The 15,179-nt window shown below is 35.8% G+C and overlaps 1 protein-coding gene across 5 annotated transcripts; it reads right to left on the reverse strand.

Moving 5' to 3' along the window:
* Positions 1–599: 599 nt before the first annotated feature.
* LOC107220681 (coronin-7) lies at positions 600–15,120 on the reverse strand. 5 transcript variants are annotated; one of them, XM_046739136.1, is made up of 18 exons: positions 14,966–15,119; positions 13,795–14,020; positions 13,360–13,508; positions 13,009–13,195; positions 12,613–12,910; positions 12,150–12,405; positions 11,879–12,031; positions 9,291–9,665; positions 8,120–8,744; positions 7,929–8,042; positions 7,679–7,849; positions 7,152–7,590; positions 6,664–6,802; positions 6,366–6,572; positions 6,135–6,270; positions 5,860–6,014; positions 5,264–5,353; positions 600–4,835 (listed from the first exon to the last, which is right to left on the reverse strand). In XM_046739136.1, exons 2-18 carry the CDS (start codon positions 13,952–13,954, stop codon positions 4,827–4,829), a joined length of 3,663 nt encoding a protein of 1,220 aa, XP_046595092.1. In that variant the 5' UTR covers positions 13,955–14,020; positions 14,966–15,119; the 3' UTR covers positions 600–4,826. The 5 variants fall into 5 exon arrangements, with proteins under 5 accessions (XP_046595092.1, XP_046595091.1, XP_015514848.2 ...); XM_046739135.1 differs by having other exon boundaries at positions 14,869–15,119; XM_015659362.2 differs by having other exon boundaries at positions 14,834–15,119.
* Positions 15,121–15,179: the final 59 nt, after the last annotated feature.

The following is a 15,179-nucleotide window of genomic DNA, read 5'->3' on the forward strand; positions in this document are numbered from 1 at the left end:
TATCATTCGTTCCTTTTTTCTAACAGCAAATTTAGAAATAATGATATTCATTTTTTTATAGTGTTACATCAATAAAATTTGAAATTCTGTGTTGGGAATAACACTGCATTGCTGTATTGGAAATTTAATCGCTTGGATCTAAATTGTTCATAAATAGTAATGAAAGCAACAGAAAATATGAAAAAGAAAGTGAATGAATGAATGAATGAATGAATCACAGTAAAATAATGATTATAGAAATAGGCTTACGTGATAGAAAAATAATATTAAAATATCTTAATATCATTCCTGTCACAACCAACCTAAATTTGTTATATATTTTGATGCTATTGCAATTAAATAAGGTTTAGCTAATAATATGGACGCAAGGGGTGCAGAAATCGAAAAAGGATTTACACTTTGTACGACTCGTAAGTGGGGAACATCCGACACAAATAAGCAGTCAGAATGAAATTAAGGGACGTAACAAAAGCACAGGAATTAATGCCAAAACAATTTCATTATTAATAATCATCTGCATCCCCAGCAATTTCTGCTCGTCTCTAAATGTATAATAACTTTACATAATTTTGGCTAATAATTTCATGTTGATTTTCACCTTTTTACAATTTAACGAGCTAGTTTTTCTTCTTTATGGTTGTTTTTTTTGTTTTTTTTTTTTTTGTAAACACATTTTCTCTTAAGAACGAAACGAATGCAACTGAATGCGAATCTCAATATAAAGCTGTTTGTAAATATGTATAATAATATCATCGATTGGAATGGCTTTTAAAAGTTGAGCTGATTTTTCTTTTGTTTGTTAAATTTTCAATGGTGTTTTAACTTTTTCTCTCTTACAAAGTTAAATGACGTTTTTTTGGCACCTTTGTTGGTCTTTCAAATATTTGATGTTACATATGTATATACTATGTGCCCGTTGGCGGCGTGTTATCATCAGTAAATCGCATATGAAATGATTATTTAATAATGATTTTTCGTCATTCTTCAGTCGTAAACTTAAGTGCATTTATCACTCGCATAAGTACAGCAAGAAAAAAAATGGACAATGAATTTTTAGATGTGTCGAAAGGTTTGATTACATAATAATTTTCATTTGTGACTTACTGTTAATCATCAAGATCTACCACAGGGAGGGACATAGCACCGTGTATAATAAATTATTACATACTGTTCACAGTATATGTATATATATACGTGCCTGCATATATCGTATATATATATACACTACATAATTATAAAACGTATTACGTTGCAGATACGGTTTTTTTTTTTTTTTTTGCTACTCATAAATACATTGGCAGATGCCGAAAAACTGTAAGTTTTTTTTTCCATCGCTTTGCATAACGTGGAAAACGTATGAAAAATGAATTCACAATAATCACATATGTATCAAATGCACAAAAGTATAAAATGGAAATTCTTATCGTGTTTATTATGTATCATGTATTTATGTATGTATGTATGTATGTATGTATATACGTATGTATGTATGTATGTATTGTGTATCATTACCTAGGCTACTTTAAGTTTTAAGTTTCAAAGCCTTGAGGAGGCTTATATGTATTTATTTATTTCGTGTAGTTATTTTTTAACCATTAGTTTAATTATTATTAATCGAGTCTTATTACGTACCCAGAATATACCGTATGAAATGCTGTATTAGGTATACTTATATGTATTTAGTATAATACTTGGTGCATAATATACGTATTTTTTTGGTTTTTTATTTTCTTGTTTTTTGCTTTCAGTTATGTTTATGTATGCTATATAAAAACTCATCACACGCGAACTCCGTGCTATTCGTTGAATTTTTTTCATAACCGTCGACCGTCTGCCATGTGTATAACATCGAATGTCACGTATAATTACATTTTATCTTTATTCTCAACTTGATTGTTTCAATTCATTATATTGTTAATGGCAGCCGATGTTATTTTATCATTGTGAAATTTAAATCGGCTTCATTCAAGACCTTTATCTAGGATAATAAACTAATGATCTGTCATGGAATGTGTAATTTCAGTCAACTCTGAGAAGGAAAAATAGAAAAAAATAAATTCGAGCGATTGATAATTGAGGACAAATAAGGGAGAAAAAAAAGAATAACGATATTAATTAGTAGATGTAAAATTTAGTATAGAAAATTCGTTCTCCCATTGAAATACTTTGGCTCGCAGTCCGCAGTCTGGTATTAACAGTTTGTCTTTAAATTATCATTTTCAACAGAAACTTTCAAGCAACGTTGAAGAAAACTGTTAATGTTTTTTTTTTTTTATGTTTTCGACGTTTTTTCTACTTCTTTTAATATAGCATAGTATTGGTCAGTTTCTGCAATCGGTGAGCAATATTAATCTTAAAGCTAGATGCGTTATATTTTCTTTGTTTGTTTTTTTTTTCCACCTTCATATTCAGACCTTGAATGAAATTCATATTTCATTCCGAAACCTTTGAACCGTATGTTACTACTTATGTCCACTGAATTCTCTTATGGTATATATATTTAGCATAGCCTTCGATAATCCTAAACTAGTTATTCAATTTTAGTTATGTATAATTATACTAATAATACAATACTAGCGACAAAAAAAGAAAATTCAAGTAAAATTAGAACTAAAACCACCCCGGACTAGAGCTACAATCACGCATCTTCCAATGCTGAGTGAAAAAAGAACATAATTACTGCCATGTTGTTAATTGTCATGTGTATAGTATAATGCCATAAACTTAGTCATTTGTCAAAGAATTTACAATTATAATTCGCTAATACCTTGGACATTTGCAAGTATCGATTACACACCGTTCAATGTACAAAGCAAAAAAGAGTAAAGAAAGAAAACTAAAGTTTTCAAGCAAAAATGAAAATATAAAAACAACACCGGATTTTAAATTTGGAATTGGATACTTATAGCACCTTTCTCTTCCTTCATATCTTTCGTATTTTTATTCTTGCTTTTTCAAATTTTTTTCTATTCGTTAATTGCAAATCATAGAATACATATTTCTAACGATACGACAATGTAGTAACTGATATGAATATCTCTAAGAATTATTTCTTCCAACAGTACATCAATACTGTGTCAGTAAGTATTTAATATAAATTGATGTCCAAGGAAAATGATTGATTGGCACAAAAAAAAAATAAAGAAAAAAATACTGTTTTGATCAGAGTCACGAGTGACGCGGATAAGAAAATATTAAGTATGAAATTAAAAACATTTGCGTTTATCAGATATATACAGGGTGGGGCATTTAAAGTGACCAGGGCAATTTTCTCGAAAACGAAACAAAATCTCAAAAAAAATTTCAGACGAGAGCTGTAGGGTTTTGAAGGGAACGGAACATAGCGTGCTCGAATTTTTATTAAGTGGATGCGCAACGGAGGTACAAAGGTCAGCTTTGGTTTTTAAAATGTGATGGTGTATTTTTTATTTTGAAAATGAAAAGAGTATTCTATTTCGAGTATAAAAGTATAAGTACACCAGTTTCCTAAAATTGACACTCAATAGGATATTTCAAAAACAAGAAAAAGATATAACGACGAACAACATCAAGGAATAACATTCGTCTACAACTTTATGTTTTGACTGATAACTCTTGGTTCGATTTCAACTTTTTACTTTACGCGGGAAAAACAATGGCTCTAAGATTTGTGTAATGTAAACAACTTTTTCAGGCATTAGATGTTTCATGCTACCTTTGAAAATCGAACCAAGAGTTATCGGTCAAAACACAAAGTTGTAGTCAAATATTATTCAATGATCGTTATTGAGAGTATTCACATCACGTCGTAGAAATTTCCTCAGTAGTAACATTCAGAACTCCTATTATCGTGATTATTATTTTTGAAAAATGGATCGGTATACGGTTGCCGAGAAGATCGACATGATTTACATTTATGACGAAACGCATAAAAACGCTAGTGCTGCTTGTAATTTATACGGAGAAAGATACCCCGAAAGACGTCAACCATCCCGCAGATCTTTTAATCAAGTCATACGGTTGTTTTTAGAAACCGGAAGTGTCGCAACGAAAAAAAGGAATCAAAATGTATAGAAGTTAATGGCCATGATTTCAAACATTTGCTTTGATAAAATTGTAATTTTATTCCGCGTAAAGTGGAGAACGGACATCTATCTTTTTCTTATTTTTGAAATATCCTATTGAGTGTCAATTTTAGGAAACTGGTGTACTTATACTTTTATACTCGAAATTGAATACTCTGTTCATTTTAAAAATAAAAAATACACCACCCCGTTTAAAAAACCAAAGCTGACCTTCATATCTCCTTGGCGCATCCGCTGAATAAAAATTCGAACGAGCTGTGTTCCGTCCCCTTCCAAACCCTACAGCTCTCGTTCGAATCTTTTTTTGAGATTTTGCTTTGTTTGTGAGAAAGTCGCCCTACTCACTTTAAATGCCCCACTCTGTACACATATATATATATATCGAATCCATATAAATCACCGTTGGAAGTTGGGAAATATATGTCATTTATGGCTCGGGAGTATCTAGCGAGAACAAAAGCTGTTAGGGAATTTAAATTTTTTAATCTAGAACATGCATACACGACATAATTTCCACACATTCATCGGCGTTGTCGATTTGATTATTAACATGTATGTATGTATGTATTATTATAATTGCTGCGTGAATCAGCTATACCAATTGTGCGAATCTTGATGAAACATCAGTTCAATTATTATTATTGTTGATGTTATTTTTTTTCCCTCTACTGCGACATTACTTTATGAGTGCGTTTTTTATCCCTTACATTCCTCTTACTCTTATTTTAAGTTACCTACCACTTTGTCTCGAGCGTGTCACATTCACTCGTCCTGAAAAATAAAAGCACACGACAAATGTATCGGCTTGTAAGGTACTTACACAACAAATGTGTAGCTTAATAAATATGTACGCTTGTGAATCAACAATGAAAAAGAAAGGAGAGAGACTTCACAAATTGATATTTAGACAAGCTCATGTACAAAAAGAGGAAAGAAAAATAGATGACACTCCAACGCTTCAGTTAATCAAACAAATCAATTCATCCAATGAAACTACGCAATTATACATTAAATGAAGAAACAACAGTGCACAGCATAGCAAATAAAACTATGAATCAGTTTACATCCAATTAGGAATAGATCATAGATAAGAACAAAAATAATATAAAAATTCTATGTCCAGTGATAAAAATGATGACAACTATATTGCTAATAATGTTGATAATTTTAAATAAAGGCTTTTATGAAAAAGAACCTACCCATTCGCGTTCGTCGACTCCTTCCATGTGATCTTGCTCCAAAGAACGGTGTACAATATCTCCCATAACGTTGCTCACTGACTTTTGAATCTACCATAACACATTTCACACGCAATGCTAATGAAATACAACCGCCTTTTTTTAATTTTAACACATATTTCATCGGAATTTAAATTCAAGAAAAATTGCTAAGCGATGAAGATACGTTAAAAATGTGTGCAATTGTAAAGTTCCATAGTTTTTTCAAATTTTTTTTCTATCACTAGGTCAGATAACGATATATGATATACTTCCCTCACTGATATATTTATACTCAGATATTTTACAGAGAAAAAATTCTGATTCACGCAGGATTTGTAAAAGTGAATTTGTACTACGCGTGATTAATGGCTAGAAAAGAAAACTGAGAAAAAAACGAGAGAGGGAGAAAGTAAGAAGGCTATCCTTGAAATAACTGGGATACACACAAAATATAAATCAGTACAGCGAACAAGATTTTGAACAAAATTAATCAGTTAAACTACAACGAAATTCTCCCAACAACTGATAACATGCGTAATTTGATCAACTATACATATAATAAATCTGATACATACCTCTTCTTGTTTTGCCTTCGTCTGACCAGCCAGATCTGGATTCCATCCCAGTCTGTTGAACGGTTGCGTCGCGCCGACAAATGGTGTTGTAGAGGTTGTTGACTGCTTCGCAGATACCGGAGCAGTGACAACGCCTTGTCCCTGACTTTCGGTCACTATTTTGTGGTAAAGCATGTGAGAAAAGAAGAGTCCGAGTAAATAGCAGTGATCATCTTACATGGTGTAGAAGCAGGGCCTTGTTCCTAGAATAATTTCAATTGAGCAACGCTACTCACAGCTGTCCATTCCTGGCGGTTTCAGACTGATTCTGGGCGCCTGTTTGTTCGCTTTGCCGAACCATTCAGCTGCACTGACTGTCGGACTCCACGTGACTCTTGTAGGAGGAAATAAGTCGTCTTGGAACAACTCGCTCTGTACATGGTGCAAAGATGTTAAGGCAATCGTAAAGACAGTGTGTCTGATGGTATTTTTCGTTAGAATAAGAACACGGGTGAACCGGATTTTACCTTTATACGAGGCACAGTGAAACTAAGAGGCTCTATTGTGTTGTTGGTTAGTCTAAGAGCAGCTGCAAACTCGACTATCGTCACATCGCATCGATTTTTAGGCAGGAACGACAATCCTTGATGTAAACTTGCGCAACGATGGTGACTCAGTGGACAACAGTAAGGAGCTTCTTCCGTTACCTCGAAAGCGTATATCGTTGAATCGCCCTGAAGAATGATTAAATGAATTCACACAGTTTCGTCGCTTGCTAAACCCTAGTGTCATGATAATCAACAAGAATATACACGTTCTACTCACTCGACCAGTTAAAAACAGAGTAGAACTGTCCTCGTCGTAATACGGCATCAATATGGCGGGTGATACATCGAGACCGACTGTATTCAGCGGTGAATTCAGATTGTCCGCCTTAAAGACGATTATCTGTCTTTCAGAGACCCTGGAAAATAATCATTGTAACGTAGTAAAAAAATCAGAACTGGAACAAAAGATATTTGAAAAATATGCACTGTCTAAAATAATTCAGTTGCCTAAAAAATTTCAGTGTTAATCTGTAGATAGCAAGAAAATTTGTTGCAACAACTGGAATTTTGCAAGTTTAACGAACGGGTTTGCTACATTGGGAAGTCCGCTGGGCTGTGGGTGCAAAGTTTTTGCTACCGAAGTAAAAATTCTTGTTTCACCAGCTCAAATTCTCACTATCACTAAATTTTGCAGGTCTAATAAATCATTTTTTTCCGTGTAGCAGAGTTGCTGCAACTGTCGATACGATGTACAAGTTCACCTACTTGTCAAAGCCCATGACTACCAGAAATCTTCCGTCCAGGGCCCATACGACTCTAGCGCCTCTTGTTCCGACCGGTCCTTTGCCTTCTCTGATCGGAGTATCTCCATCCCTCGGTTTATAAACACGCAGTTTACCGTCTTTGCAGGCACTGGCTAAATACTGTCCGCACGGCGACCAAGCCAGGCTGAATATTTGGTCCGTGTGACCGGTCAGAGTTATTTTGGCAACTGCAGATTCGCCAGACTGAAGGGGAGTCAGGTCCCAAATTTTCACAGTCATATCGTACGAGGCTGACGCGAGAACATTCGAAGCCAGAGGGTGAAACTTGATCAAGTAGATTTTGTCCGCGTGAGCTTCGATCGTTGAGCGCGGCTCGTTCGTTGGCTCTTCAAGCCCGGTTGGAGGAATCTCCCACAACCTTATCATTCCGTCATCACATGCTGGACAAATTTCGATACAGGAAGTTATTGTTAGTTGACTAAATAAATCTGAGGACCAGTAGTTGTCCAAAACGTAAGCATATCTCACCGACGGCAAGTTGTTGATTGTTGAAAGGATCCCATTGAAAGTCCATTACTGTTGCACCGTGAACAAGTGCTGGCATTACTCCATCTGCCAATCGACCTGTTTTCTTGAGTTCCAGAACTGCTATTTTGCCACCCGGTCCACTCAACGGAACAGCAACTCGGTCAGGATTAGCTAGACATTAAATATAACAAACGTCACGAGAACATTCCCTGGCAGTTCATTCTAAACAATGCAGGTGGATTTAATTTACCATGAAAGCCATCGCATTCTCCAGATATTTGTCGACTGATGTTTCTTATGTTCTCGATGTGAGTCGATTTGTGACCAGGGGTTCCTTTCAGATGCCTGAATTTTGATACTCGACCTGAAAGGTAAAAAATATTTTACTTGCTTTCGATACTCCAATTCTAACATAGTTTTCGACACAAAATAAAAACTCACCGAAGACAGTGGAAGTTCGTTTGGGTGTTGGTGTCGTCACGGGCTCAGGTTTCTCAAGCCGAGGATCCATGCTCTGCTGTCTCAACACCGGGATGATCTTCTTGACTTCGTCTTCTTTGATCACGTCGCTCTTAGCCTTAAAAGAATCCCGCCTTCTGAGAGGGGTTGGAGAGCCCATAGCCTTTTCGGCCAAGTTACCGTCGGTAACAGAAACTGAACGACTTTCGTATAGCCTCCGTCTTTCTGCGATGGAATTTCTGTTGACGTTACCACGCTCAAAGTTGCCCGACTCTTCGTTTTCCGGTGACTCGTCCTTAACTTTGGTTTCAAATAATTTACGCCTCTCTGCTGTACTCGGAGTTTTTGGTTTGTAACCAGAGTCGCTGGAATTGGCATCTTCTTCTATTGAACTGCTGTCGCTTTTACCATTTTCCGACTCTTTCACCTGCTCGGTTTCAGACGTCGGAGATTTGTCAGCTTCGGTATTGCTGTCCGCTGAACAACTGGTATCAGTTGGATGACCGTTGCTCTCAGTGTTTGGGGCCACCGGAACAGAGAAGACTTTGTCAAAGGAGAACTCTTGGCTTCCAGATTTCGCTTGGAATGGTTTTGGCCCAAGGCGTGGCTGTGATAAAAAAGAAGTGTGTTCATTTTATCCAATGTCAAATCAACGGTGAATATCGATATAATGAAATAAATGATACCGACAAGAAGAAATAAAAAAAAAAAATGTATAAAAGCATTGAAGGGTATAAACAATGATATGGAAGGTGGATGGGTGGAAGGATTGAAAACAATAAACATAACTCACACGCTCATAGTAACAAACGCACACTTTTTTTATAAACTATATATAATATGCTAACACTATACGTATTGCTGTGACGCCGTTATCAGAGAATAAAAAAAGAGGACAAGAAAATACAATAATTTCATTGGCGATGCATAGAAATGGGAAAAAAAAAGCGACTTTTTGGTAATGATTTTCACATACCAAGGCGTAAAAGTAATTATGATTATCATAACGGTTCTATTTCTTTATCGAATAAACACACCTATTCGAGTGGGTTAAAAATAATAGATTCTCAACCTTTGAATGTTTTCCTAGATACAATTTGCAATACAAAGGATCGAACCACTTTTCGGAAACAATCATTCGGCTAAATCTGACCTTATATCCTCCAACAGCATTAGGATTTACTGGCGTAACTACGCATCCAGGATTTGGCGTTGTGCGAGGCCTAGCGACCGGCTTTGGATCTTCCTCAGAAATACTGTTAGCTCTTGATGCTCTAGGCAGTGGTTTTGGGGGTATAGTTTGGCTGCCGTTTTGTATCTTTGACTCTTCATCCTCGATTTCGCTCTGTATTATCTCTTCGCACTGTCTTATATCGAGATCAATTTTTTTGTCATTTTCTTGCACGACGGACTGTAATTTGGAGTAGCCCTTTGGCGCTGTGATGGTAATAGTCTTGCTGGACTTTGGCTGTTCTACTTGTATTTCTTGATGATTTTCTTTCAGCGTTGTTAAGTTTCCTTTGTGTACCTAAAGGTACGGCAAGTTCCATAATGAAATATCTTGCCTCAGAATACAAATTTTGCAGTCTATCCTAATTTATGAGCAGCAACTTGTGCACTTCAAACTACAAATATTCTACTATGTTATTGTTCTCATATTTTAACAGCCGAAAACCACAGAGAAACCAAAATCTTAGACAGCGATGAGAAATCAAGCGACATTGGTAACTAACCAATTAATTAATTATGGTGTAAAATTTATAGTATGTACATTAGAATATTATATGACTATCTACTATGCTACTGGAGTCTTATTGCACATTTGCATGAATTAAGCAAGATGATCATTATTACTGCATGAAATTCACTCTCTCGTTAGAAAAAAAAAAAGAAAAAATAAGGATCTAACAAATACACAAGTACACGAATATTTCAAAAATTTTCATTTTTACTTACGCAAAACAACACGGATCTACAGACATCAACAGTCAGTTACGACAGATGCATTGCAAAACAGGGATAGATGACGGCTAAATACATAAATTACAAATAAATATAAACATTCGGCAATCTGAAAAAACGTTAAAGAAACACATATGTATGTATGCATATAATGTATGATATATATATGTATGTATACAAAAGTAGTGAAAAAAGGGAAAAAATACATACATATATATTAGAGTGTTTCAAAAAAACCGATTATTTTTTTTTTTTTCGAAGAACATCTTCCGAGTGTCCCTCAAAAATGACCTCGGTAAAATATGAGCTCTTAATATTGATATTTAGAGGTGGCGATTCTCAATTTTCTGTTTCCCATTTAAATAACATGGGAAAAAATTTTTTTTAAATTTAGAATTTTATTACTCGAAAACGAAAAAGTGTGAAGATATAAACAAAACATATTCTTGTAGGAAATTTTCCGCTCTACAAAAAAGATCTGAATAAAGATTTGCGTAAGGTAAGTCATTTCGGAGTTATCAGGCCTCAAACATCGAACCGTTTGAAATAATGATGTTATTAATTTATAAATGCTACAAAACTGACTCATATCACTTAAATACACAATATTATTGATTTTAAAATTAAAACTATAGACCTCCAATGAAATTTTAAGTAATAAATTTAATTAATCAACGATATGAGTCAGTTTTGTAGTATTTATAAATTAATAACATCATTATTTCAAACGGTTCTATGTTTGAGGCCTGATAACTCCGAAACGACTTACCTTACGCAAATCTTTATTCAGATCTTGTTTGTAGAGCGTGAAATTTCCTACAAGAACATGTTTTGTTTATATCTCTACACTGATTCGTTTTCGAGCAATAAGATTTGAAATTTTTGAAAAATTTTTTCCCATGTTATTTAAATGGGAAATAGAAAATTGAGAATCGCCACCTCTAAACATCAATATTAAGAGCTCATATTTTACCGAGGTCATTTTTGAGGGACACTCGGAAGATTTTTCAATGTTCTTCGAAAAAAAAAAAAATAGTCGGTTTCTTTGAAACACTCTAATATATATGCATATGTATTACAGGCAAAATAAATTATAACTCAACTACAAAGAAATCAATATAAAATAAAATAAACAACAAGTATTTTCATTCTCATCGATTCTCACAAATTAAAGATTCTGGGGCCATGTAATATACCAATTTTGGCAATTATCAACTACTTGGCTATTTTTTACTCGATTCACTCGATAATTGTCCACATGCCATAGCCGCAGATCTATTTCACGAGAAAGCCATTCACACAACGACATTACCTAAGAGTATTTAAATTTCTAATGCAATCACGCACAAAGGTACAATGAACAATATACAGAGTGGGATAGGTAAGGGTGAATAGAATCAAGTGTGTGTGATCTATTGGTGGACAAATTGTCATGATGTCATCTACCGACTGATTACTACTATTCTAGAGTTATATACAATTTTTTGGATCAGGAATCATTTTGGATTAAAAGAATGCAATTTTGTGCCTAAGATAATAATAATAATAATAATGATGCTGCAAAAATAAAGTTGACGATACCGAAGAAATATACGGATAAATGGAGGGGAAATATATTAAGTAATATATACAATGTACGCAACATAATTAGTGAACGAATGAAACTCTGCGCGGCAGATTAAAAATGTGCGTAATTTATACAGATCCAAATGTTGTTTTAATTGCAACTTGCGTATCGCGGCGGTTTTCTCGGAAATTGAGGTCTACTTTATAACGTACCGTTACAGGATCCTCGCCCTTTTCCCTTTTCGAAGGATCAAGCGATATTTTTGGCACTGGGGCATCGTGACCTTTGATCCAAGCTGCCGCTGTATTCTGTGCGACACAACCGGCTGTTTCGGGATATATATCGGCATGAAAATCTCTGTAAGTCTAAAAGAATCAAATTGGTATCAATCATGGAAAATTGCACATGATTTGTCATCCGTTTTTGTTTTCTAAGCAAGACCGCGATTTAGAAAATAGCTCCAACGAATAATTTGATACATACTTTTCTTGGCACTTGATACATTATCGGAATAACCATGTTAGATGTCAGCTGCAAGAGTCTGTTAACTTCAGCCTGCATTACGTTTAGAGCTCTTTTTGGCACAAGACAACCACCCTTTGTCTGTTCTCCGCTGTGTCTGATACCCTCGACTAAATGTGGCTCCCTTTCCGTTACCTCCATGTACAAAATTGTTGTGTCACCTTTCCCAGCTAGGAAAAGCATGTTCGTGTCAGGGTCGAACAGGGGCATGAGTATTCTGTAATTAGCAAAAGGTTGATAACTTTCCGAATTAACACGCCGACATAAAAAAGTCGAATGTAATATGGTTCCTTAATTTTCGATCTGTTAAAAGCGAACGACTTACTTGATAAGTTAAAAACTTGTGTAAGTCTGTGACTCAATTACGTCAACGAGATTATTATAATAATTAAAACTGTGATTACAGTGAAATAAGAATGCTCACCCTGTGCTGCAGTCGAGTTCCAGTGTTTTAACTGGTTCGCTCAAGTTCCTCAGGTCTCTGATGTAAACTTGGCGCAGTCTGGCAGAATCAAATCCTGTGGTCAATATTCTGTCCTTGTCACCCAGCCACACAATTCTTGAGTCTTTAATGCTCTGATGACTAGGGGATGTATTGACGATACATCTAGATGATCGAGGATCGATGATTCTGACCTGTTTGTCTTTGCAGGACGTTGCCAACAGCGTGCCATCCTGCTTCCAGCTAAGGGACTGAATCACTTCTGCATGTTCGTTGTTGGCTACAGAATAGAATGGGTTTTATTTTATGAAGAATGAAGAAAAAAACCTGTCGTATTATTGAAGCTTAGAAAAATAATTGAGAGTAACGATGACTTACAAAATAATTCCTGCTGAGAGATAACATCCCAAAGTGAAAGGTTCGTGTAGGACACTGTGGTGAGAAGATGCTCAGCGGTCGGGTGCCACCGCACAGCCTCGACTCTTCTCTGCCTATGTGAGAATGTGCATTCAGGATTGCACAGGGATTCTTCAAGCCCGGCTTCGGGAATGTGCCACAGCTTCACCTGCAACATGTTGAAAACAATGAGAAATGGTTCATTGCTTTTGATGTTAGGATCCACTCAAGGACTCATCTGGTGTAAAAGATTCCGAAAAACGGAACAACCAGATTTTTCTAATTGAAATCTTTTGGTTTTCACATCTCTTAAACGAATAATATTTGGCGTACAAGACAATCCTGTGATCCGGTCGCCAGCAGCCCGTCATGAAAGGGTGAGAAGTCCATGTCTGTGACAGTGTCAGTGTGTGCGTGGAGCAGAGGCATGGTTTTACTCTTTCTTCCACAGTCGTCGAGTGGAAGAACAGCGAGACTAGATCCTGAAACGTTTATTTCTCATGTAAAATTTCGATATTTGTGATCATTTGTCATTTTTATTTTACAGTATGGAGCATAGACATTTTGGAGAATGTCAATTCAATAGAGATAGAAGTATCCTGTGCTGATATCATGTGCCTCATACGTAATACTTGATATACATATAAACGAGAAGACGTAATACCGGAAACAAAAGATATAGTTATCAGTGGTAGACAATGGAGCATGGATATATCTACATGCATCGAATATGATGTATTAGAAAAGAGAATCTGAACGAAGCCTTACCATTATGGTCGACGTTGAATGCCATAAAAGCTGCGGATGCGGCGATATTGTTTCCATAGGTCTGATAAGATCCGACGGAAATATCTCTGATGCAGGCCTCAGGCTTCGGTACAACCGGCGCAGCATTTTTGTACTTTGAAGCTTTAAATCGCCAAGCCATGTTTTTTCAACCGCTGCTTACGCTACTCTGTTCTCCCCTAATGATTGTTCACTTAACTCATGTAATCTGAAAAAAGAGTAATAAAAATTCCATGAGTATTTTCTACTTCACTGTAATATTTCTCTCTCATTTCGTTTCACCTGTTAAGGAGAAATTTTGAAATAGATGTTACGAGATAATGTAAAAATAGCCGTTACCTCAATTGGTAAATTACCAATGATGATTGGCTAAATCTGATTCAATGCACTTATTCTTGCATTCGTGATTCAGTTCCAACCCTGATAAATGATTAGCAGTGATATAAACTACAAGGACGATACAGAGGAATATAATTTATTGCTTCTGACAAGAATGAAGAAGTGTAATAATAAGTAAATAAATACATAAATAAATTTTGTTCTACAAGGGTTGTAGAAAATATGTAGAATTTTGTTCGATCTGTTTTCATGAATTTCCAACGTTTTCGCGGCAGGGTAAAAATCAGGACGAACGTGAATTTTGAGTTGAAGTTCGTTTTTGTTTCTCTATTACGATAAGTTCATAAATCAAAGTTTTGTGACAAATAACTGTTCGAAAACGATAATCAATTGACAGGATACCAGAGATAGAGAGGGTGAGAGAGAGAGGGAAGACGATACAGAAAAAAATGATATAAAAAAAATACGAACAACGAAAGACTGGAAAGTTTGCATGTGTGCGCTTATGCAAATTAAGTAAGGCCTGTATGACTAATTTTGGGGGTGAGATACACCCCACCCTTAAAACCGAGCTATAGCGGAGAAGCAGCGATACGCGGTATGCAGTCGAATAGATAAATATACGCGGTGTCGAATGATTCCTTTTGTGTGATTCGAGGCGAGGTAATGATCGGATACATACAATTTTAGGGCCTCGTAAGATCGTTTGATACTGACAAAAGATGAACGTCCGTCTTTCTTGATCGCGAGATGTGGAACCGCACCGTGTCCTTTATTCCTCGATAATATTTGTAGTAAAAACACGTATAAACACCTAGCAGTTAACAGCGTCTAGTCGTTGACAGCCGGAAACGAGAAACCTCCCCTTTTCGACTGCTAGCTTCGTCTTCCTCGCACTCGTTTCAGCCTCGAATTTGGAATACCCGGCTCTGTCCTTTTCTCGCAAGTTATTCACCCGCCCCACCCTTGCTGCTGGCAGCCTAATCTTACCACAGCGCCTCTCACGGGAATCCCAAAATTGTCAAGGA

The sequence above is a fragment of the Neodiprion lecontei genome, chromosome 4 (genome assembly GCF_021901455.1).
Source record: "Neodiprion lecontei isolate iyNeoLeco1 chromosome 4, iyNeoLeco1.1, whole genome shotgun sequence".
NCBI lineage: Eukaryota > Metazoa > Arthropoda > Insecta > Hymenoptera > Diprionidae > Neodiprion > Neodiprion lecontei.